Source organism: Nanorana parkeri, unplaced genomic scaffold (assembly GCF_000935625.1).
Source record: "Nanorana parkeri isolate BGI_ZX_2015 unplaced genomic scaffold, ASM93562v1 scaffold967, whole genome shotgun sequence".
Taxonomy (NCBI): Eukaryota; Metazoa; Chordata; class Amphibia; order Anura; family Dicroglossidae; genus Nanorana; species Nanorana parkeri.
The window spans coordinates 96061-122793 of record NW_017307235.1 but is presented as its reverse complement, the minus strand read 5'-3'; the positions used below and the strand labels follow the sequence as shown (position 1 = coordinate 122793).

Below are 26733 nucleotides of genomic sequence, written 5' to 3'. Positions count from 1 at the left end.
TTTCTGAACGTTGGTTTTACTGGATCACTTGGTCTTACTGACAGGGTAGTATTTTGCTCCCATAAGACATCATTTTCAGGACTACATGTTGCAGCGGTCTTATGCCCACTTGTACACATCAGTAATATGCCCACCTGCACACTATGCCCTCCTAGGGAAGATTCACATAGAACATAACTGAACAACATGCCCTCATTGTAAAGCTACACACAAGGCAAATGCCAAGCAGTACACTGTGCTCTTGGAGAAGCACAGTCGCGTCGGTCATATACCCATCTGGTAGGGGTACATGTCTGGAATTTGCCTGCCTGTAGACTATGACCTCTTGGTGAAGGTACAAATTGGTCATATAGCCACCTCTGCACTATACCCACCAGGTGAAGGTACTCTTAGGGTAATATCCCCACCTGCATACATCAAATGCCCACCTGTACACTTTGCACTCCTGGTGAATGCACGCATGGGTTATATACCCCCCTCCACACATTGGTCCTATGCCCACCTGTGCACTATTCCGTCCTGGTGAAGGCACACATGGGTAACATGCCCACCTGTGCACTATGCCCATCTGCTGCAGGGACACATGGGTAACATGCCCACCTGTACACTATGCCCTCCTGTTGAAAATACACACGGGTTATATGGCCACCTATACATATTTGTCATATGCCCACCTGTACACTATGCCCTCCTGGTGAAGGTATACATGGGTTATATGCTCACCTGTACACTATGCCCTCCTGGTGAAGACACACATGGGTTATATGCTCACCTGTACACTATGCCCTCCTGGTGAAGACCCACATGGGTTATATGCCCACCTGTACACTATGCCCTCCTGGTGAAGGTATACATGGGTTATATGCCCACCCGTACACTATGCCCTCCTGGTGAAGGTATACATGGGTTATATGCTCACCCGTACACTATGCCCTCCTGGTGAAGACACACATGGGTTATATGCTCACCTGTACACTATGCCCTCCTGGTGAAGACCCACATGGGTTATATGCCCACCTGTACACTATGCCCTCCTGGTGAAGGTATACATGGGTTATATGCCCACCCGTACACTATGCCCTCCTGGTGAAGGTATACATGGGTTATATGCTCACCCGTACACTATGCCCTCCTGGTATGCCCTCCTGGTGAAGGTATACATGGGTTATATGCCCACCTAAGCACATCAGTCAAATGCCCACCTGTACACTATGCCCTCCTGGTGAAGGTGCTCCAACCCACAGCAGATCTCAGCAGCATAGAAAAATACTCGCTCCTCCTCAAATCCGGGATTGCCCATGCTGTAGATGTGAAACTTGAGGTCCCCGCCGTTCATGATGGTGAGAACCAGACAGAGAGCATCCTTTGTTTCATACGCATACGCCAAGTTTACCTGTATATAAAAAAAGAAGCAAGACACCTCGTTCAATGCCAGGCCATGTGATGTTTGTGAACTACATATACATACTAGGACTTCCAAGTTATCTATAAAATCAGCGACAAAAACATTGTTAGCACACACATCTGTTGTTTTCTATACTGACGAGGACATCATTCTATAATCTATTACCAACACCTCAATGGGATGTGATCAACTGAAAGGTTTAAGATCTATTGGTAGAGGTCTATTCTGTGACAGGGAGTATAGGGTGGTTGAAGATACATCCAACTATCTACTGTGGACCCACCACCTCTTATCCCCATTTAATGAAGCTGCCAGCTCAAGCAAAAGGCAACTTCGGGTTATATGTTGGACAAAACGTCTTTTTAACAGTTGGGGGCCACAGAAGGGAAACGGTCTATGAAATTCCAGCTCCAGGCCACGCAATGACCTCTCTCAAACAACATGCTGACCAAAGCGGCCTTGCAGTTCATCCTTCAAATGCACATGACCACAAAACCCAAAGAAGAGTCCAAGCAGGTCTAAAGTTGGAGGTCCCACCACCACTTATTCCCTAATTGGTATTATGAAAAGCTCTTTTCAACACTTTGGGACCATGAAAAGGAAGCTCCCCATTAAATTACAGCTCAGGTCCATGCAATCACCTCTCTCAAACATGCTGAGCAATGTGATCTTGCATTCCATCCTTCAAATGCACATGACGACACAACCCCAACGAAAGGTACAAGCAGGTCTAAGGCTGGAGGACGCACCACCACTTCTTCCCTAAATTAGAAAGCTACAAGCTCATGCAAAAAGCAACTGCTGCTGTTGGATTTTATTGGTATGTTGTACAAAACTTCTTTTTAAAAGTTTGGGGACCGCGGAGGAGAAACTCCCCATGAAATTCCAGTTCTGGACCTTGCGAAGACCTCTCTCTCTCAGACAACATGCTGAGCAATGTGGTCTTGCAGTTAAACCACTCAACCCAGCAAGTGGTCCAAGCATGTCCAAGGCTGGAGGTGAGAACTGGTCTTCAGGCCAGAGGACCCTGAATGACTTTAGAAGCTAGAGGGCAACTAGATGCCAAGACAGGTTTTTTTTACTTTACTGGTAATTTTCAAAACATTTTGGGTAGAATGGGAGGTGCAGAATGTTGGTCAGGTTCTCATCTCTTCCTGTGTCCTTGCTGGATAGATTTCTTGTCATTTTGTGTCCCCAAAATCATTGTCATTGAGGATGATCCCAAAGGGCACATAGACAGCGGTGGTCTTAACTAGGGATGCACTGATACTGGTTTTTCGGTACGAGTACTGATTTTTTTTTTCCGATACCAGTACCGATATTTGCTACACGCCAATACTGAATACCAATTACGGATGTCCCATTAAGGAAGCCGGGCGGCATGTAATGACTCGCCACTGGGCTCTCCGATTAGCAGGGAAGCCGTCTCCATGCTCCCTCGTCACCGACCACAGCTTCGCGACCACTCAGAAAGCCAGGAGGCGAGTCATTACAAGCCGCCCAGCTTCCTGATTGGCCGGGAAGCTGGCTTCAGGCTCCCTCGTCACCAGGTGAATCATTACCCGCCCCTCCGGCTTCCTGATTGGCCGGGAAGCCAGCTGCATGCTCCTTGGTGATGAGGGATCATGGAGCTCGCTGCCCGGCTTCCTGATACCAGAAGTTCCGGTATCGGGATACTAGTATTGGTGAATCCCTACTGGGGGATGTCCCCTGTCTTCCCGTCCAGGTGACTTCTTCCGGAGTGACAGGAAGTTATGTGAAATGTCATCAGTGGTGACAACACTTACAAAAGTTCAACTTCTAACCATTCCCCACTTCCTGGAAATTCCTAGAATTCCACTTCAAACATACAAAACTAATCAAAATACCAGTAAACAGTAAAACCTGATGTAACTAAAATGAAGACTGTTGAGGGAAACCGACCACTTAAATCATCCAACAAATGGTTTCCGGATGACGTCTTAGCTGCACTATTGTTGGACTGTACGCGGCTGATGCGGGATTGCTGCACTGCGTCATTAGCACACAATTTATTTTGAATACGGCTTCCAGCAGTTGGATAACGACATCAGTCTGGCCAAGTTGGCACAACTGTTCATAGATGTTCGCTGTTGATAAAGGTGTTAATGACCGAGTGCCAGGCTGTTCATATAAATGTTCATGTCGCAATGGCCGATCAGATTACAAAGTACTGAAGTCTGTACAACACGCCCCTCTTCTCTATACTTTCCAATAAAACCCTACTCCAGGCGTGGGCAACTCTGACCCTCCAGCTGGTGTGGAACTACAAGTACCATGAGGCATTGCAAGTCTGACAGTTACAGGCATGACTCCCAGAGGCAGAGGATTATGGGAGTTAAAGTACAGCTAGAGGGCCGGGGGTTGCCCACCTCTGCCCTACGCCCACCCTTTATCATTATGGTGTGGAGTAAAATGGGGACGGATTCCATGCCAAGTCGTCATTGCTGTTTAGTGCTCTGATGGAAAGAAACCTCCCTTCTGCCCAATATTTGGTATGGCCATGACAGCCAGGCCTCTGCTGGCAGTCCTGTCTGGAAGGCATTCTCCATGTACTTCTACGGATTTCATGAACACCAGAATTATGGCGCAATCAAGAAGTTCGGGCCCCTGCCGGGCTGTGTGTCACAGAATGTAGAGCAACATCACCTTGTTGGGGTCCCAGACAAATGTAAAGAGCCAGCAAGGACTTGGGTAGGGGGATGCACTGACACTGATATTTATATTTCGGTACTCGCCGATAGCGGTACTTCTGCTAGCATGGAGCTGGCTTCCCAGCTAATTAGGAAGCCAGGCGGCGGGTAATGACTAGCCGCCCGGCTTCCTGATTGGCCTGGGAAGCCGGCTCCATGCTTTCCGACTGGCTCAATGTTGATTGGCCGGGAAGCCAGCCAACCTGGAAGCAGAACTTTACCCCCGCCAGGCTTCTTGATTGGCCTGGGAAGAGGGCTCCATGCTGTTTGGCCGTCTCAATGCTAATTGGCTTGGAAGCCAGCTTCCCGGGCCAATCAGCATTGAGCCAGCCAAACAGCATGAAGCTGGCTTTCCTAGGCCAATCAGGAAGCCGGGGCGGCTAGTCATTACCCGCCTCCTGGCTTTCTGATTAGCTGGGAAGCCAGCTCCATGTTCCCTCGTGGCACCTCCCAGTATCGGGGAAGGTATCGGAGCATTTGGGCGAGTACGACTAGTCGCCCAAATATTCGGTATCGGCCCCGATACTAGTAATCAGAATTGGTGCATCCCTACTTAAAGACTAAGGTTACCTTTGGGACCATGTTACACCCGTATTCTGCATGTAACATTAAACATGGTCACATCAGCAACCCCCTCCCCCAAACTGAACTTCCATACTTTCCATACGCCCATACTTCCTGCCTATACAAAATTAACATATGATTTTTTTTTCCCCCCCCATGTAATATACCTTGTAAAACCCAGTGACATCATCGCCTTGAATCAGAGGGCCCAGCTATTGCTGGGCACCAGGAGGAGGAATTAGTGAACTGCCAATGCAGGGCCAATGAAACAAACTACAATTCCCATAATCCAATAAGAATCATAGCAGGCAATGGGCATGAATGTGGGTGGAATTGTGGGCAGGTTCATTGGCACAGCCTGCCAAATGCTTGCAAGCGTAGACTGGCATGACAAACAAGGAGTCTCCTGGCCTGTTGGGTCATAATGGGCATAAGAGACCGTGTGTAGGGAAAGGGCTCTTGAGAGATGTCGTTCTGGGAGCGGCATTTCCATATCACCAGGAACGGAGCCTCCAGCTGCTGAAAGCTCAGTCTCGGTGATGTCACCGGGAGTATTAAAAGCTGGTAAAAGGTGAAAATAATGCCGGGACATGATCTGGAGGGGGAGAGGGAGGACTGGGGGGTAAATGTGGGTAATGCCTGGACATACACGTATGTCTCCCAGCGTCCATTAAAAACCCCAACATACCACAAAACGGCTGTTCACTTTTTCCAGGATCTGTTTCTCGTTTAACGCCATCGATTCCCCTTTCCTTTTCTTGATCCTTTTCTTCTCCAGCTTCTTACATGCGTACATTTTGCCTGTGGCACGGACCTGGCAGGCGCACACCTAGAACCATAAATGAGAAAGGTCAATAAAGGGCACCGGGACCGGGAAGGGCCGTACAACATGATACAAAATAGAAAAACCTGACCCAAATGCTGGATGATGATAACTAGCATTGTAACTGTTGCCCATAGCAACAAAGGATACAGTTGCTATGGGGGGAAGCTATACCTAACGCCCCCCATGTTTAAAGTGCAACTGCAAAGCTCTATTCTTTGCCATAACCCACAGTTAGGGAAATACAGTGATGTAGACCTCACTGTCCCTACTTTGTCTTTTGAGCAGGACACTAAGGTGGTCATCTCTCTGCTCTGTAAAGGAAACTAGTCTTATGATCCAGGTACCCCCACCAGACAACTCAATCATGTCCTTAGACTCCCTGTGGACTACACTCTACTTAAAGAAGCACAGTCTTGGTCTAGGAACCACCTGTGGCTGTGATTGGACAATAAAGGAGCCGCAGCACACTGATAATATCATCCATCTAAAGTACACTTAATGAATGAGATTACCATCTTATAAAAATGGTGACTTTGAAGCGTACTTCAGTGCCTGGACGGGCACAAACGTAAAAACTCAGGTTTCTGCGGATCAGTACCGGAGAAGACCTCAGATCTTATTTTACAGTAATCATACACCCAATGAGATAAAAGGCCCATGCACAGTGCTGTGCCAAGGGTAGGTTATCGCAAGGTCCCAGCGTGCATTTTGGATTGCCGAGCCTCTGGTGTGTCCCTGCACCTTTTGAGGAGAAGTAGGCTACCTCCAGGTACACCTGCATTTAATTTATCGGCTGCATTAATATGCTCCAACATGGAGACTCATATAAATAGAGTTAGGACCACACTTTGCAGAGGAGCCTTGGCGCGGCAGTGTGGCTTCTACATATTTTTGGCCAAAGTTTTGGGCAACTAATACCTCTGTTTTTCACGCACACTGTTGACAGGGTAACTTGTTTTGTTGCAGGCCAGCTGGCAGGTGCGCTGGGGATTATTTTTGCGTTTTGTATTATAGCGCATGCTATCGCACCAAGTGTGTGGTGTCATGTGCTAGGTGTGTTGCCATTCAGGTGGCACCCCAACACACCTCCTGGTGGCACGCACAACTTTATTCCACTGTATTGCAACGCACGGTATTGCGGTTCCATGTACCGTACTGCCACCGATAGGAGGCATCGGGCTGCCATTCAAATTAATTGCAACACAATGCTCCTAGAGCACGGTATTGTGGCACAACACACTGCCACTGGGAGGGTGCATCGGGGTGCCATTCAAATGAATGGCAACACAATGCTCCAAGGGCACGGTACTGCAGCACTGTGAATGGGCCCAAAACTGAGTTGGAAAATGATAGAGAAAGCTTGTTGCACTCCTTACCAGAAAGTCCCGTATACAGGGAAGGGTGCTTGGAATGACTGCGGATGGCGCCGCCAATTGCAAAAATATGAGAAAGATGTCACCAGTTCCTTCAAGGATAATCAATCGTGGATTTATTGAAAACTCATGTCAAAAACACAAGCGCTTTCAGGGCCTTCATGATAACTTTGCTTGATGAAGGGACCCTGTGCGGCCCCGAAAGCGCTTGTGTTTTTGGAATGAGTTTTCAATAAATCCACGATTGATTATCCTTGAAGGAACTCGGTGTGCTGGTGACATCTTTCTCATATTTAATTCAAAACTGAGTTGGGCCGCTATGTAGGGCCACAGCATGGCCAGTGACCCAGGTATTTAGGCAGAAATAAAGGGGCAGGGGGTATGAACCACCCCATCTTCATGTGATGTGTTTTCCTTTTACGAATATATTCTGCTCCCATGAGATATGTGCAAGAGCTGCAATACCCCAGATTGTGAAATCACATTTTGTTTTTGTGCTTTTGGATAGAGTGGAGAGGGATTAGGGAACGTGTCAGGTCTCTATTGCTTGACGTACATGCAGCACAGCATAACACACTTAGTGCAACATTTCGGGGTCTCACAGGATCCACTTTATCAGGCAGAACAAGGGATCACTTGTTCTGCCTGATGAAAGGGATCCGGTGAGACCCCAAAACGTTGCACTAAGTGTGTTATGCTGTGCTGCATGTACGTCAAGCAATAGACGTATCTGATTTGCCATTGGAGTGCCGGTGTCCATACTTCTACTTATGCATATAGACGGTGGCCATCCGTCGACTGCCGTTGCACCCACCTAACTTTTATGGAACAGCGTTTAAGAGTGTGATGGGTATATGGACTATAGGTCTCTATTGCTGTATGTGTCCCTGTTAAGGAGATTCACCTTTTCCATGTGTCCTGGTGAATGTCATCAAGGAATGTGAAAGAAAATCCCAAATTTTGGGCAGTCACCAGAACAGGAATAGATGGGGACACTAGTTCTGGGATTTCCCTCTCTTTGGAGGGGTTTTCTTTCACTTCCTGTTGTGGCTATCACACGGGAAGTGAAGGGAACCCCTTCAATGGGACACAGATGGCAAAACAAAGTTGACGGGTTATAACCCTCCATTACTCTATATACAACTAAGTTCATGGTGTCAGTTCTACTTTGATATAATTTTACAAAATGTGAGAACTGTTGCTGATGTAGTGATGAAACCCGAGGAGGAACATCAAAGACCAGGAAAGGGTAGGACGCCATTAATGGTGGACCATAAAAGGAACAGTAAGGGCAAGTTACCTCTCCAAATCCTCCTTTTCCCAGCACCCTGTATTGCCGGAAAGTGTCCTTCGTAACCGTTTGCCTGCAAAACAAAACACCAAACTGGTTAGGATTGTTTCATCATAACACCGCATCTCCATCAAGGTCATCTACATGATCAGTGATGGTATGACAGCATCTCACAGGCTTTGATGATAGCAGCATGACCCTTCCCCGTGCTCCTAGACCAATCTCACCACATACGGTGCTCAAAGTTACCATTTTACATGATGGAGATGAGGCTCTGGATTCAAATGATCAGAAGATCGGTCAGGTCGTCATAAGGCATAATGGCGCTGGTGAGGCAGCTCTCAACAAAAACAGGTTGTCCCTAACACAAGGAGCCCAGATTTGAAGATGGAGTCTAATGAGAGCACCAGAGTCCAAAAACATCAATATTACCGTATATACTCGAGTATAAGCCGTCCCGAATATAAGCCGAGGTACCTAATTTTACCAAAAAAAACTGGGAAAAAGTATTGACTCGAATATAAGCCGAGGGTGGGAAATGAGGCAGCTACTGGTAGATAGATACCAATAAAATTACATTAATATTTATTTAAAAGAAAAATAACCTAGCTCTGTAAGTGGAAAAGGGGGTACAGGGCTACATATCATGTACTACGGATCATTTAACCCATTCATATTAGCAGAGGATAATTGTAAATCTATTGTTCAGTGCACTCTATATGTAGTATATAGTACATGTACATATAGAGTGCCTGCAACAATACATTTACAATGATCCTCTGCTAACATGAATGGGTTAAATGATCCATAGTACAGGGCTACATACAGATCATTTAATACATTCATGTTAGTATAATTGTAAATGTATTGTCTGCACTGTATTAGCAGTATATACTCTATATAGAGTATATACTGCTAATACAGTGCAGACAATACATAATTGCTTAATAAATCTCCCCCCCCAATCTGCCCTCACTCACTGTGTCCGTGTGACGGTGATCGATCATCACATCACAGGAGAGAGCAGGGACGAGTCAGCGGCGCGCTGGTCCAGTGGGAGGAGCTCCAGGTGGGGTCCTAATTTAGCTGACTTGCAGGTGCCTGACCGCTAAATGACTCAAAAATGGCACTCATCACCAAGGGGTAGGGATGCACCGATACCGAATACCGATACCGGAAGTCCCATTAAGAAAGCCAGGCGGCATGTAATGACTCACCACCCGGCTTCCCGATTAGCAGGGAAGCCGTTCTCATGCTTCTCGTCACTAGGTGACCAGAAAGCATGGAGCCGGCTTTCTAGCCAATCAGGAAGCCGGGCGCTGTGTAATGACGCGGCGCCCGGCTTCCTGATTGGCCGGGAAGCTGGCTCCATGCTCCCTCATCATGAGGTGATGAGGGAGCATGAAGCCGGTTTCCCGGCCGATCAGAAATCCGAGCGCCGCATCACTACACGACTTCGACGAGGGAGCCGGCTTCCTGGCCAATCAGGAAGCCAAGAAGTGTGAAATGACATGCTGCCCTGCTTTCTGATACCGGAAGTATCGGGCTAGGCATCGGAGCATTTGGGCGAGTACTCGTCCAAATACTCAGCATCGGCACCGATACCAACACTAGTATCGGTGCATCCCTACCAAGGGGCTGATTGACGAAGGAAAATTCTGGGGACATTCTTGTGCTCCTCGGCTTCATCTAGTTGTGCGAATGGTGGAAACCCTTTCTAAATCAGCCCCCCAAGAGTTAATATTTGCTGTACAGTAGGAATGAGAAAGACCACTGTCCATGGTTAGGCAGAGAGCACACTACCTGTTTATTTACCAAAACATGGGAGATACCAATGAGGGCAATGCTGCCTTACTGTGATCTGGGCCATGGTTTTATGACAATATTTCATATGCCAATTGCCGCCACTAGAGGTCAGGCTTGTTTGGTACAGCTGTTGGTGCTATGTGCTTTCCATGCTAAATGATTGCTGAAAGAAAACTAGTTACGGAATAAGCCCTCTGCTACGTAAAGTCTTTACTAACCCAGCTGGGAAACTAGGAATTTAGGTCTACATTGGCCTTGGGTAATAGCTCAATCCCCAATTAGATTGTGCAGGCAGAAATTCATATGGCGTCCTGAGTGCTTAATAGACTACCTTAATCATCCTTTGGCCGGTCGTCCTGAAAAAGAGTCTATTACTGGGAGGTGGCATTCAACAGGGGTGGGGGGTGAGTTCCCCTCCAGTTATCCCAATGTATTTGAGCACATCTTGTTTGGGGTGTATCACTCTGGATGCCATGAATTTTTGCATATACAGACTAATTTGCTAGCATGGTCTTATTAGGGGTGTGGTGCTTTTTCTTACTTTTATACCCCAAAAATAGAAGTGCTGCGTTTTGGGGGCAACAAAACTACCCTTTCATCAGGGGTTAACACAACACAATAAGAAAGCAGGTGCCGTTGATGAAATTTTTTTTTTACCAGATCAAATATATTTCCATTTGGTTATGGTTTCCTTTGAGTCCATTGAAGTCCTTACTCTATTCTCTTAAGCCCTGGTGAAGAGGGATCTTTTTCGCCCCTGAAACATGTTGGCTGTATTGATATGATGGTATTACGAACAATTAAAGGCACTTTGGACTCTTCCATTTTGTGGTTTGGTGCCCATTTGTAGTCCTATACTTCGACTTGCTCCCGGGGGAACCCATCAAGGGAGGCCTGTGTAGATTGAGAACTGCCTTACGAGCCAGTGAGCTAATTTGAAGAGTTTTTGTTGGGGTTCAAACCATTGGAATAACCAATGAGATCTGTCTGACCGCAGGATGGACTTGGTGAGGTTCCCCCTATAATATAAATGTAGCCTTATAGAAGTCTATGGGGCTGTAATGCTTAGACACAGCCGCAAGGTAAACAAACACTGGAGGCCGCAGCGGTCGGCTCGAAGTATGTACGCATCTGTGGAGAGGGGCGGCGGGGTGTCAGTGCAAAAAGAATGAGGGCACTTTGCTTTAATGTGAACTTATCCTTTAAAAGGGGACTGAGCAGCCATCTATCATGTGGACTGGAATATCCTAAAACTCTACTCAACCAAGCACGTGGTGCCAGGGTAGGCTTGCTCAGCCAGCTGCTCCGGATCTTTCCAAATTTTTTAAAACTTCCCTTGTGGACAGATCTTAAACTTTCTAAAAGTAGGATGGAATTTACCTTATGCATTCAAGCGATGTGCTGTGGGGGGTTGGGAGGATAGCCAGTATTTGGGGGGGGGGGTTCAAGTTCCTGCCAATTCCACAGGCAAGTTCCAAAATTCCCAGAAGGCTCAGCTTTGGCTAAGGAGAGCAATGCAGTTGGAATGCTCAATGACTGATATCAAACACATCCTGCTAGCAGCGGACCAGTTTCAGGCACCTCCGGATTATGTGAATGAGGTCCCCTTTGCATGCTTGTTTTTAGGATAGGAACTCCTGCTTCCTTCCAGGTAGGGCCAGACCTAGGAGTAGGCAGGAGAGTCAACTGCCTTGGGCACTTCTTGCAACTTATGCTGCCAAGGTAATTCCCAGCACATGGGGGAGGGGGTTACTTATTACAAGTATTTATATAGTGTGCCGACAATTTACACAGTGCTTTACATAGTTGCACATTCACATCAGTCCCCGCCCTGAAGGAGATTACAATCTAAGGTCCCCATCTCAGATACAAGGGCCAATTTAGACAGGAGCCAATTAACCTTCTAGTATGTCTTTGGAGTGTGGAAGGAAACTGGAGTACCTGGAGGAACCTCTGCAAACTCCTTGCAGATAGTGACATGGCAAAGATTCGAACCAGGGGCCCCCAGTGCTGCAAGACAGAAGTGCCAACCGCTACACCACTGTGCTACTTTGGCCTTTTCTGCATTGGGTGCTAAAGGACCTTGTCCTGGCACTACTTTCAGGTCCCCCCTTCTTACCTTTCAAGGGATTTCCATTGCAAGAAGCGATCAAAGTACATGCTTTCCTGGTACTCTCTGAAGGGAGACCCCCTCAGGAATTCATGGAGGAGGCTGAAAACCAACAAAAACACAGAAAATGTGAAATGGTGCGATGGACAACTGGAACAAGCAACACAACCCTACAACTTAATTCTAGTTCTTAGAGCACATCTAAGGAGAATAGCTTGGTCAGTTGTGAATGAAGCCGGGTAGAGATCACCAGAGTCCTACACATGCCACGTTACACCAGAGATAGAACTTAATTCTGGGTGGTTTTGCTCTGTATACACAACGAAAACACAATGGGGTTTGTGGAGGATGTCCATCCTTGTACACCAGACTTTGAATCCATAAAAGGAGAAGAACATGCTCATATCCCAAAGTGAATGAGGTGAAGCCAACTGAAAATGCAATTTGCAAAGAACGTCCAACAGTGTCCAAGGAAAACTGATGCAAACTGTATTTTTGATGACACGGGATTGCAAGAATAAAGTCAGCAGACCTTTACCTTCTTCACTTAGCTTAGTGGACGAGGTGAAGCTGACTTGACGCCAAATGTCCAACCATGCATGAGCAAAAATCCTCTTTTCACACATGGAAATGAGGTCTCATCTGAACCACTCTTTCACAATCTGAGCCCGATGAATCCTGGCATTGTCATCTTGGAATATGCCCAATGTGCCATCAGGGAAGAAACAGTCAATTGATGGAAAGTCTGGTCATTCAGTATATTCAGGTCGGCAGCTGACCTCATTATTTGGGAACATAATGTTGCTGAACCTAGACCTGACCAACTGAAGCAACCCCAGATCATAACACTGCCCGAGGTGGCGACTTATTTTTGGCCAATGGCTCAATGTTTATCAAATTCAACAATGAGTGTTGCAGTACACTGGCCAAGGTTTTAGGCAACAAGCCCTTCGTCAGGCCAAAAAAAACAAATCTGTAATTTGGCATTACTTAGTTTTCGATGGCCATGGCCTCCAATGTTGGTTTACTTCCTGGCCCTGCTTGCTCTTTACAGCACTATAACTTTCTATGAAGTCATCTCACTTTGTCTCTGGCTTCGGAAAACACAGCCGTATAAAGGTCTATGGAGTTTTGGCAAGTGCCTGCACTCCATAGACTTCAACAACAAACCAGTAGGCATCTGCGGAGGGGAAAGGTGGGGTTAGGTCAGGGAAGTCACAAAAACCGGTATTTGCTGACAGTCTGTGTTCGCGGTTGTTCATGTGCGTGTTTACACAAGTGTCTAGTACAATCTGCACACAGCTAGTGGTCTCTATGGGCAGCTATATGCAGCCCTGCGGCTCCCAAGCGGGGAAACCCATCCAAATTTTACGTTGTATGGGCCCAGGTATTTGTGTGCCCTACAAGGTGACTCAAATATCAAGAAGTCACCTGCACGCCATACAGCATATAGACCTTAACGGGAAATTGGTGCTTGAAGTGTCACTATGTTGCCCAGAAGGGACCCTGCGTGGCCCCAAAACGTCAGCTGTATGACGCATGTGACAAGTCAATAAAAAAAGTGCCTATAATTCTTGCACGTATCCTCGAGTGCTGGTGAATTCTGTTTTACCCTATAAAGTGACCTTAAAGCAGGGATAAGCTACCCCGGCACTCCAGCTGTGCTGCAACTACAAGTCCCATGAGGCACTGCAAGACCGACAGCCACAGGCATGATGGGATTTGTAGTTTCACCACAACTGGCGTGCCGAAGTTGCCTATCCGTGCTTTACAGGGCGGTTATGAGCTTTTCATTTGTACTATGGTCACAGTGCTCATGGAAAGCGCTCTCTCTCACCTAATACAACTGCAGAAGACTTCCCTGCTGGGATTCTTTTCGAAATTCAATATACATTCTTCCATCTGGGAATCAGGAATCTCCGGCACATAATCTGGAGACTGAGATGGAGGGAAAATAACAGGAGAACATTAAAAGAAGCCATCAATTTAAAATAACAATTCATGATACTCAGAACCTGAGAAATTGGTTTCCGTGTCCCAAAAGGCCTAAAAGTTCTACAAAACGGTTGTATAAAGATGACATCATAGACCATGAAACTAAAGCAAAATGGCTCTTTAGAAAGGCGTGATTGATAAAAATTAAAATTGCATAGTATTACAAAAAAAATCTTACACAGCAGAAGAATATTTTACTCATTCTAAGGATTGAGGTCACTTTATAAGACCATTAAATTATTTACATATTCCAAACAAGCAGTAAAAGAGCTTGAAAACGATCCATCACTCACCTCTGTAGCAGCATGCAGTGTGAAGCAATTCATTCTAAAATATCGCACAACAAAGACTCTAATGCCGTGGTGCCCAGCGAGTGGCTCAGGGGGAAACTTGAGGCCCTTTGGCACTTACAGTGGGGCTTTCGGGGCCACTAAAGACAGTGCTATATGCGTTAGGGCTTACTTAGGTAAGTGAGGAAAAATGTACATATTCCTAACGAGCAGTAAGAGAGCTTTAAAACAATCCATAACTCACCTCTGTAGCAGCATGCAGTGTGAAGTAAATCGATTCTTAAATCTTGCCCAACAAAGACTCTAATGCTCTGGTGCCCAACCTGTGGCTCAGGGGACACTTGAGGCCCTTTGGCACTTGTGTGGCCCTCAAGACCACTGCAGAGAATTTTCTATGCGTTGGGGCTTAACCAAGTCAGTAAAAGGAAAAATATTCCTTAGACTGGGTTCTGGTAGTACCATCTCTTCTAGCATGCCCATAGTCTCCTGTTGCATGTCCCCGGTCTTTCACCATCTGCTCTTGCCTGTCTGCAGTCTGACAGTTTTCTGTAGCATTATATTTAAAGAATATTACGTGTGACCCTTTGGGGATGTCAGGGGCCACACTTGAGGACCCCTATTTTAAAAGAGAACTATGGCCAAACCTTTTTTGGCTATAGCTCTCTTTTGGGTCACAGGGGGACATTTACTAGTGTACTGCTGTGACCCAAAACTCAGCATACAGCAGGCTATTGCCGGCTATATGCTGACAGTGCAGAGCCACGCTGCAGCCAGGAAGGATTCTGACAATAGTCGGGATCCACCCCGCTACCTGATTGACAGCTGGCTCTGCCTCTCTAGAGCCAGCTGTGCCCGCCCCCTTCCCCTGTCTATCCCTCCAGTCTGCCCTAGGGAAGGGGGGAAAACCCTGCAGGGAGCCATGCATGACAGTCACCGCTCTCTGCGGGGAGAAGATCGGGAACTCCGTGATCAGCGGTATGCAATCAATACACTCTCGATCAATAGAACCGACGTGTGACAGCTTCAGTGTCCCCGTCGGCTCTAACTAGGGTGATTAATGTATTTCTCTATCCCCATTGTTCTCCTTTAAGTAAGTTGACCACCACTGGTCTAAAGTCAGTTTCTTACAGTTTAGGAACACCTGATGGTTGTTCACATTACAGATCCGGCAGACTGCCAAGATTCTGCTTCCATAGAAACAAGCTTGGATTTCTGTGCCTTTGTTGAAAACTTTGATAATGACTTTCTCCACGACGCCTACAGCTACAGAGATGAATGGGGGCTTTTTTTTTTTTAAGTGTTTTTTTGGCTGGTTCAGCATATATGTATATATACTTTAACATGCATAGCCTGGGCACCAGTTCACTTTAAGAGTATTCTCAGCAAGTACATACGAGGTTCAATCCACACCAGGATGAGGATCCTTATTTTCAAAAAGTGGCCGCCATTTTCAGCTTAGCCTAATGAAAAAATTACAGCCACAAAGCTGAAAATTAGGATTCTTATCCTGGTGTAAAGCTCTGTAAATTGAGCCTACGTTGAGTAATTCTTGCAGAAATTAGCCTCAAGTCATTTTTGACAAACTTCAAATTTTTTGTGGCTTGTCGTTTCATATTTTGATGGGTTCACCTACAGATTTATAAACACCCCCCACGTATCAGGCAGTGGCTCTCAATTTTTGTTGTTGGGAAGCAGCTGAACCCCAAAACAGACAGAGTGTCCCCCGGGATTAGATTTGACGTTCACAGACGATCTCTTGCTGGGGGTCACCTAAACTGCGAGCTGTCTGTAGGAAATGGATTAACGATAATCTCATTGAAGGGTCTTCAAGAAAAAAAATCAGCGACCCCGGAGACTGTGAAAATCCATTTACGGAGCAGAGTCCGATCAGGAACTGAACAGTTCTCCGATACAGACAGATGACAAAATTTGTTTAAACTCTCCAAATCTAACCCTCCATATGGCAGCGGGAAACTAGGACATGGTTACGCGATTGGGGAACGCCAGATAATAAAAGGCATGGGCATACGTAGGCGCCGATCAGCTGTCTGGATTTTGGCATCTGCTTAATGTGCAGAGTGAAGTCTGCTATAGCTAAACCTAAAGACTCTTTAAAGCTGAAGTTTAGTTAAAGGAGAACTATGAGGTGAGTGCTTTTCACTCCCTCATAGTTCTAGCCGACCTGTGACAATGAGACTGTCACAGGTCGGCTCGGTAGATCGGGAGGTGAGCGAACACATACCGGCGTTCGCTCACCTCTCGATCCTGTCACGGCTGGATTCCCCCCTCCCATCCAGCGCTGCCTGGCGGAACAGACGGGGGAGGGGGCGGGTACAGCTGGCTCTGCCTCTAGATAGGCAGAGCCAGCTGTCAGTCACGCAGCTGGGCGGATCCCGACACAATTGTCGGGATCCGCTTCAGCTGCGGCGTCTCAGAATACCGCGACCTACAGCTCGCGGTATACTGAGCCTAGGGTGTCTGGAGGACGCTAGTTTGTGTCCTCCCGTTACCCTAAGGAGAACTATGGGAAAAGCCTTAACCCCAATAGTTCTCCTTTAAAGGGCGTCTATGGGCAAAAACCTAAAACAAAGTCCCTGTGTGGTCTTAGTTTTTAAGAGTACCTGTACCCCTGTATGTTACGGTCTCTGAGAAAGGCATCTAAATGCTTTTTAAATGATTCAATATTCTCTGCTCATACCACTGCTTGTGGCAGAGAGTTCCAAAATGTAACCGTTCTGAGAAGAAGCCCCTACGCCCCTTGTGATTAAATCTTTTCTCCACCAATGTTAGGTCCTTGTTACAGAGTTTTCAGTAAAAAGTTTATTGCTTATGCTGCCGTCGTCACCAAACATTTTGTACATTAAAACCATGTCTTAATCTCCTCACTTCCAGCGTGAACAAGTCTAAAGTCTAGTTGTATATTGAATTTTCTAACGTTCTATCCCACTCCTGGTAACCATATCCATCTAAAACTTACTGATTGAAGATGCCCATAGGATGGACTTCCCCAATGCACTGACACCACTCCACCCAGCCCTGTGAATACGCAACTCCTGGTGTCACCGCTCTCACAGAGCCGGCCTTCTGAACAACAACTCAACGTCTGAACAATGTAACATTATCATTGCTTGCTGGAAGCAATGCATGATGGGATATGTAGCCTTGAGAAATGAAGATTGCATCACAACAAGCAGCAGGGAAGGAGACGCAAAGCACACTGGGAATACAGAAAGTTGTTGGAAGTGATGGGCAGAGGCAAGGCAGCGCTCACTACATAAAAGGGATTTTTTCATAGTTACATAGTTACATAGTATTTGAGGTTGAATAAAGACATTAGTCCATCAAGTCCAACCTATTAGGATCTCATTCTAGGAGTACCTGTACCCCTGTATATTACGGTCCCTTAAGAAATCGTCCAAAAGTTTCTTGAACAATTCCACATTATTTATCACGAGTGGCCTGTTCAATAACTTGTTTGTTAAATTAAATGTCAGCTTTGATTGTATTATCAGAAATGTATTCCTATTACAATGCTGATGTTATAACAGGATGATAAATGCTGGGACTTTACAACTCCTTTAAAAAAATGGTTTTGGTTATCCAGCACTAGGGAGTACTACAACATTACTTACCTCTGATGAAGTGTATCCGACGTCCTATGTAATAATCAGCCAGTAGGATACACCTCAGTGATGCCGGATCATCTTCGCAGCGTTGAACTTCTGGCACTGGCACAGGCCCGATCTACTGAGCCGACCTGCGACAGTCTCATTGTCACAGGTCGGCTTAGAACTATGAGGTGAGTGGAAATCACTCATGTCATAGTTCTCCTTTAACTGGCTCCTGTCTAAATTGGCCTTCTGAGCTCTCCCAAGATGGCTACCTCACCCACTATCGCCAAAGACATGCTCCTGGAAGCACCAACTGCAGATAAAGTGCTTTGAGTCCTCAGAAAGAAAAGTGCTACAGAAATAAAATAAATAATATAATCTGTCAAAGTATTCATCCGTGGTGACTGCATTGTCCGTGGTGCTCTGTCCATCAGGATATGAATCAAGTCCTATGGCTGGAAAGCACGCGGTACGTCAAAGGTCAGGTTACGATCAGTATGAGTTCTCCTGACAGAGAGACACGGAAGGAGAAATATTGCAAAACAGAAAAAAATGTTTTCCATAACAGAAGGTGCATAGCCTGGGGAGAACGAGCTAAATATACAAAGTCAAATACAAATATCTCCTATTTTACAAACAAAGTTTTTGAGAAGTCTCACCTTGGAGTTAAAAAACCTTTTAATGATAGTCTCTCCGGTCTCCTTCCTCTTCTCATCCGGGGACACTTCGTAGTTTGCCTGTGATGGGAAGACACGTCAAGAGATGGATGAACAAGGTCCTCAAACGTTGACGGTCACAAGACCAGGAAAGTCAAACTGGTGGATATCGGGACACATCTGACCTTCTTGTTCCATCTGGGAAGCACTTGGACATTTTAAAGTGGAACTTCCATTGCAAATGGAAGGTCTGCTTTTTTGCAAGTCTCATTTTTTGCCACCCCCACAAACAAATACTTAGCTCAGCCCCGGCCTCCAACACTTCCAGGAAGCATGGGTACTACCATCAGCATTTCTCCCAACAAAGCTGGAAGTGCGAAATCCCAGCTCATTTGATAGCTATAGAGTTAACATTTAAAGGCACAGGCCACCTTTTTCAAAAAAGTAAAACACTACATTAAGAATGAATTATAAAAATGTGCAATTCAAGCCTGCAAAACACGGCAATCGCGATCAGTGCATTGCAAGTACAATACACAGGCTTCTGCATTGTTTACATTCCAGCCCCAGGTCTATACGGAGATAAAGATCTTCAGGTATGGGGTTGGAGGAAGTAAACAATGGACTATAAGCAATGAGACTTCATTGCTCTGCTGCTGAGGATATCTGCTGAGTCCCTCTGGGACTTGTAGTAATCCCATCACAGATACCAAGTACAGTACTCGGTATGAGTACAGGTACCGATACTTTTGAGCTCCAAGACTACACTAGAGAAAAAGTCAAAAATTAGGAGGCAGCTGTCATTTGTAAGTAGCACACGGAGCTCCCGGGATGTTTTAATGTACGATTTTTTTATAAATATAAAGGGATGCACAGATACCAGTTTTGCAAGTACGAGTACTGGTACTTGCCGAGTACTTACAAGTACTGATACATTTTTGTTTATTGTCATGTGACTTTGTCATTGTTTTTCTAAAACAATACAGACTAATGATTTCAGGACAGTGGTGGAGCGCCAGAGCTAGGTACCAGCTGCAACCGCTGCAACCCTGGTAGTTCATGAAAATGCCAAGTATCTGCACTGGTACTCAAAGTATCTATGCATCCCTAATTAACCCACCAGTCATCAGATCACCATGCCATCCACCATGTTAGCTCTGGCATGAGGAAGCAGAGCCTTGCCTCTACCAAAATGGCCGCTCCACACAGTGCAGAACGCATGGTAAGTCAGTAATGGGGAGAAGACCAGCTTCACAGAGATTAGTACAACTGCCCATCCAATAATCCATCTGCTACCTTTTTTTTTTGTAATTATGTGCAGTGCAAAACTATAAATTGAGTATATTTCCACTTAAAATATCATCCTTGGGCTGTTACTTTCATTGCTATACTGGTATGTCAGGAGGAGGGTCTTTGCAGGGGCCTCACATAATGTCCTCCTGTTGTATGGGACTACATATCCCATGACTCCCGGCAACAGCTTCTTGTCTGAGGGAGAAGTATTGTGCTGCACATTGTAAGAAATATCAGCATAATTCTGCCCCAAAGCCGGAACTATGTGCGGTACGAACTATACAGGAGAGGTGAAGGAAGCGGTGAGGGAAGCGTTGCCCCCAAGGATAATGTATTCAGTCCCCAATAAAGGAACTCATTATGATAATTATGACAGCGGCAGGAAACAATAACTGAAGATATCTGAGGAATCTCCCAAATATGTGTTTGCGAAATGCACAAAGACAACCAGCACATTATACCCAATACATCGTTAGATTTCCATTGTTGACCAGAAATTAAACTTCACGCGGCCTTTAAATTTCCAATGTGAGAATCTAAATGGATCTCCTTACCACAGAGTCAAAGAAGTGGAAGCATTTGAGGAGGTGCTCCCTTGTTTCACAGAACTGCCGGAATAGAACTCGCCCGATTGGTTGCTTCTCACAGATGCTGGTGTAGTCCCTTTCTGTAAAGGAGAAAACAAAACTCAATGAGAAGAAAAGGAATCCTTATTAGAAGACGTGTCATTCATGATCATATTCATTCATCTAGAACAGGATAAGTAATATGAAACGGAGAGTCAAACTCCGGGACAGTTGTTACTTTGCGCCATCTTCTCCATGAATAACGTAATCCATTAAAAACATGATCAGTTTTTAGGTTAAATTCTCCTAGTTTCCACCAAAAAAAGATCTGCTGAGCATCTACTTCATGGAGGCCAGAGCGGTGATCCCGAGACACTGGGAGACCAAATTTCCCGCCCTCAAGGAATAGGTCACCAAATTCACCCACCTACAGCTCATGGAGGAACCGGCGGCCTTGCAACGTGACAGATTTGACTTTCATGAGTTCTGCACATTCTAAGAAACCACCTCCTGTAACGCTAACCATTGTCTCCTAAATTTGGCATTATCCTTCTTCCCCTTACATGGGCACCAGTTCCCCTACTCTACCCTCTTTCCATTACTTCTCTCCTTTAACTATGCTCCTTTTATACATTGGCCTTCCCTTGCTTCCTTTATTTTTTTTACCCAGCCTTCTTTTTCTGTACCAGAGATGACCTGAAGGGCCTCGTTAGCTTACTTCCATCCTATCACAAAGAGCCAGTTATTCTCCTCTTTCCCTTTAGTTCACACCAGGTCGGGACCAGAACAGTTTTTGTCCGCACCTGAAATGCAGCCCAATGTAATCCTATGGTATTTCTGGGATCTGCTCACACCAGTGCAGTCCATTTTGATGCTGAGGGGGTGGGGAAATGCATGCACTATTTTTTCTGGAACACACCAAAATGCATGTAAATGTACTGGAACACATTGGATTAAATCTGAAAGCCCATTAAAAAAAGAATAAGGCACCAAAACAAACTGCACCGCTTTTGCAGATCTGGTCTGGATATGGTGTGAACATCCCTAATTACCAGATAGTTTTCGGTGTACACCTTGTGACCCTGTAAAATAGTGTTCCATTGCTTCTTACTGATCTTGTGACGGGTGTCATGTCCCACTGTACACCTGTATCCTTTGTACTGGCTGAATACTTGCACAATTCCTAATAGAATTCTACTTTTTGTAATAAAAAAAAAACAACTTCCTAGTTTATGAAAAGCAACGTTTGTGAAGACCGTGAAAATCATATCCTGGAATGAAAATGTGGAGCTATGGACCACCGTTATGGTCATGGTAAGCAGGACAGACCAAGAGTCTCTTAGACTGTCAATGAAGATGTTAGGTCTTGGCAGGCAGGACAGACCAAGTGTCTCCTAGACTGTCAATCAAGATGTAAGGTCATGGTAGGCAGGACAGACCAGGAGACTGCTAGATGGTCAATCAAGGTGTTAGGTCATGATAAAGCAGGACAGACCAAGAGTCTCCTAGATGGCCAATGAAGATGTTAGGTCATGGTAGGCAGGACAGACCAAGTATCTCCTAGACTGCCAATGATGATGTTAGGTCAAGGTAGGCCAGACAGAGCAAGTGTCTCCTAGACTGCCAAGGAAGATGTTAGGTCATGGTAGGCAGGACAGACCAGGAGTCTACTGGATGGTCAATCAAGATATAAAAGGTCATATCAGGCTGGACAGACCAAGAAACTTCTGGACTGTTAACCAAACTATGCTGTATTAATGAGTGGTGCAGACCGAGATGCCTGGGTCCACCCACTGCAGTGAGCAGCATCATAAATACTTCACAGCTCACCAACAGGGAAAAACACAGGGGATGTTGCACAAATGTTGGCCCGGAAAGGAGCAGGCATAGCAGCCACCGGTACTGCAAAACAGAAAAAATGGGCACTGGGCCCTTATTAAAAAGTAATCGTGGTGTGGTTTTTCTGTGGCTGGACAACCGCATTGAAAAAGACACATATGGACAGAAGGTGAGAAATTACCTTTCAAAAAGTTACATTTCTGCCCAGGATTCGGCTTGAGCCAACTGTGAGCCGATTTGTTCAAACTTCAGCAAAAGTGGAGATGTGGCCTAGATTACCCTGGGTCCCCCATGATCATTCATCTAAAATCTGGCTCGTTCTGCCGAATAGCAGCTTCATATTTTATAAATCACACACAAATATGTATTGCGGTCCTTCACAGGGCTGATAGAGGACTCTCTGTACATCCATATTAGACAGCATTGATTGCCCGTGTGCTCAGGTTCACTTTAAAAGGACTCACATTGGACAAATCTATGAAAAGGGTCTCACCACCTGTATCCTATTTTTAATTTGTAGTGAGACCATTTCAACAAACTTAACAGCTCCCATCCAACATCTCAAAGTGAACTTGTGAATAGATACAAAAGACGCTCAAAACCGGACACCAGGAGGACTTGCGGTATGCAATGGTAGCCTGCAGTCCTAGGAGAACACAGTACAGCCCCTGCGCAAAAGTCAGAGAGACCCCTGATGTCCTACAGTACAATGCAGGCACCTTTCTATTGACCAGGTCACCCAATAACCATTTGGAGTGTGGGAACTGTAAAATGATCCCATGGTCTTGTTAATACAATTCTGAATTAGGATCAGTCACGGGGGAGCTGGAAGATGTGTATTGCAGATGAACATTTAACCCTTTAGAAGAGACTTGAAACAAGAGGAGCTGGTTCCCGGTGCTAGAAAACATTCTAATAACAAAGTAATCCTCTCACTTTGTCCAGTGATACTCACCTTTGCCACGTTGCTATGGTTGAATGATGAAGTCCCTGGCAAGTATGGGTATGAGGGAGCATGCATCCCTTCCCTTTCTCCCATGATGCAGTGGTTGGCTTTTCAACTTCCACTCTTCAAACCCAACCAAAATAAAAAAGAGGAACTTCCCCCGGCTATGGGAAAATTAAACTTACAAGCCACATGAAGTCCAGCACAGTCTTCCACACAGCTAATTCTTCTCAGGGCTTCCGATTTTCTGCGCCACCATCTTGATCCTGATCACTCACAATCGGCCCCCTACTGTGCATGCATAAGATTCAGTATGCAAAGAGAATGGTCCTGCAGCCACCTGGCATAGCGTCCCATCCCATGTGGGCGAGGGCAAGGGGGAGTTTTTCTGATCCTACAAATTCATGTATGACCACCATCAAGGTTGTCCTACAGAGGTTGTGCATGAATGGCTGGCTGTAGTGTAATTTCCACCAATCCTGTAAAAGACAGTCAGATGCCCGGAGCCCGCATGCAGCGGTAGAATCCAATGACCCAAATGGCCATCTGAGCTTACAGAAAACTTGTCCAAAAAAGGAAAAAAAAATACAGAAATCTGCAAAGGTTTCACCAATAAACTGACAATACGAGCCAGCTGAGCAGAGCGCGCCGGACTAAATATAGAATGATAAAAATATAAGTATCCAAAATTTTAAGCATATTTAGTAAAAAGTCGTCTACCAATAGAGTCTGGGCAATACGCCAGGATGTCACGAACCACAAAGCGCAAGAACGGAGAATGTTTCATAAGATTCTCCGAGCCCAGCGGAGACAAGAGAAGAGATTTCATTAAGTGGAGCTTAAACATTCCCAGGATATTAAATCAAGTCCATGAGCTCCCAGGAGATCAAAGAGCAAGAGCATTGGTCACTGGATAGTAACTACCATGCTTTCTACCTATAAAAGAGAGAGACTTCTGTTATCAACACCAAACCTTTTTTTATGGGGGGAGGGTTACAGCCTCTGTCAAATTTTTATTGGTGTCCATATCCCCAGTACTCCCTGAAGCAGATTTCTCCAATGGCAACATACAGCTATAAAACACTTATTTTAATACACTGGTGAAGGGTTATAACTCGGGATGCACCGATACTGATACTCAGTAGCGGCACCAATACTAGTATTTGGGCAAGTACTCTTACTCGCCCAAATGCTCCAATAACTATCCCTGATACTTCCGGTCAAAGGAAGATTTCCTCTGAGTGGCAGTGCCGCAAGGGAACATGGAGCTGGCTTCCCGGCCTATTAGCAATGAGCCAGCCAAACAGGATGGAGCGTGTCATTACCTGCTGCCTGGCTTCTTGATTGCCCGGGAGGCCAACTACATGCTAGTGGAAGTACCGGTATCGGCAAGTACCAAAATACAGTATAGTGGCAAAAGTATTTGGACGCCGGCCTTTAATGCTATTGACTCTGCAGACAGTTGGCGACTTCTGCGCACTGTGCGCTTCAGCATGCGCTGACCCCGCTCTGTCATGTTCCATGGCCTACCACTTCGTGGCTGAGTTGCTATTGTTTCCAGTTGCTTCCACTTTGTTATTATAATAACACTAACAGGTGACCGCGGAATATTTAGTAGCAAGGAAATTTCACGGAACACCTGAATCCAATGATTTGGAGGAGTGTCTCAATACTTTTGGCAATATAGTGTATAAATATCTGTGCTTGATACCGAAAAATCTGTATCAGTGCATCCCAAGTCATAACCTTGGCAGGCTTTTTTTGCCATCTGCATTGTCTTCATTGCCTGTCAAGGTGACAGTTGTCACAGAATCAGAACGTGGGAGGAATTACTTAATAAAAATACAGACCACAATATAACCTTACAGAGATTCTAACCCTTCTATACTCTACCCAACTGTTACACCATTAACACTTTATGAGTGAAAAGATGGCCCCTCTCACCGCTTGGAAATGGCTCTGATCTGAGGGGTGAAGGTGCAGGAATTGGGGCTGATCTGAGGGGTGAAGGTGCAGGAATTGGGGCTGATCTGAGGTGTGAATGTTCAGGAATTGGGTCTGATCTGAGGTGTGAAGGTGCAGGAATTGGGTCTAATCTGAGGGGTGAAGGTGCAGGAATTGGGGCTGATCTGAGGGGTGAAGGTATTGGGGCTGATCTGAGGTGTGAAGGTGCAGGAATTGGGTCTGATCTGAGGGGTGAAGGTGCAGGAATTGGGGCTAATCTGAGGGGTGAAGGTGCAGGAATTGGGGCTGATCTGAGGGGTGAAGGTATTGGGGCTGATCTGAGGTGTGAAGGTGCAGGAATTGGGTCTGATCTGAGGGGTGAAGGTGCAGGAATTGGGTCTAATCTGAGGGGTGAAGGTGCAGGAATTGGGGCTGATCTGAGGGGTGAAGGTATTGGGGCTGATCTGAGGTGTGAAGGTGCAGGAATTGGGTCTGATCTGAGGGGTGAAGGTGCAGGAATTGGGGCTGATCTGAGGGGTGAAGGTGCAGGAATTGATGCACACTCCAAGCTGCATATAAATAAATATTTGGGGGTGAAGCACTCCAAAGAACGGCGAGATGTTGTTACTTGCTGCAACTGTCTATAGGCGAGTACTGAATTTCTCTTAAAATGACAAGTTCAGATTATAGAAACAGAGAACAAATCGCTACAAAAAACCCCCCCAAAAGAAACCTTCACAATGCCTCGGAGTGAATGCCCCCTTTTGGCACCCTCCGCTGAGCGCACGCATCCCACCTCTACAGAACAATGTATCCACGTGTAAACTTACCCGAATGCTTTCTAAGGTCTTCACACTGGCTGATATGTGGAAATTTTAGGATTTCCTTCCATTTTTTACTCCGCCCTTTCCTCTTGCCACCTCCGCCTGAAATTTAGAAAAACAATGTTAAATGAAATGATCCGCACACATAAAAAAAAAAGAGTCGGCAAGCAACAAAAGGGCAAAACAAAAAACACATTGTAACTAAATCAGACAAAACTTAACATTTTCCTTGTCTGGATCCACTCACACCCAAAGAGGAATCCGCTGCACGTAACAGATACACACATATACTGTAGAGACCTCACTGCCCCCCATGGCGGAGTTCGGATCGGGATTAATGTGACAATGTACAACAAAAACTTCTATCATTCAGAGGTTTAACCACTCGAGTACCAGCCTGTAATCCCCCATCATTACCAGCCATGGTTCAGTTATCAGTCCTGTGATCGCTTGACTGACAAACACTCTACCATACAACACTGTATACAAATTCATTTTATCTTTGTTTTTTTGGGGTATTTAACAACTTTATTTGTATTACTATTATCTTACCTTTCCTAAGGGGGGAAAAGGGGGAAGAGGGAAAGGAAAGGAAAAAAAAAGGGGGAAAGGAAAAAAAAAGGGGGAAAGGAAAAAAAAAGGGGGAAGGAAAAAAAAAGGGGGAAAAGAAAAAAAAAAAAAAA

General features: G+C 45.6%; 1 protein-coding gene across 1 annotated transcript in view; it reads right to left on the bottom strand.

The window, feature by feature from the left end:
• LOC108795411 (G protein-coupled receptor kinase 5-like) overlaps window positions 1–26733 on the bottom strand; it is a 60775-nt gene that overhangs the window by 14104 nt on the left and 19938 nt on the right. The window contains exons 2-9 of the mRNA XM_018566658.1: window positions 26057–26152; window positions 20486–20598; window positions 18642–18719; window positions 13924–14024; window positions 12096–12188; window positions 8180–8243; window positions 5369–5509; window positions 1202–1393 (exon numbers count right to left, since the gene is read on the bottom strand). Of these exons, the coding sequence (XP_018422160.1) occupies window positions 1202–1393; window positions 5369–5509; window positions 8180–8243; window positions 12096–12188; window positions 13924–14024; window positions 18642–18719; window positions 20486–20598; window positions 26057–26152 (878 nt within the window). The remainder of the gene's footprint in view (window positions 1–1201; window positions 1394–5368; window positions 5510–8179; window positions 8244–12095; window positions 12189–13923; window positions 14025–18641; window positions 18720–20485; window positions 20599–26056; window positions 26153–26733) is intronic.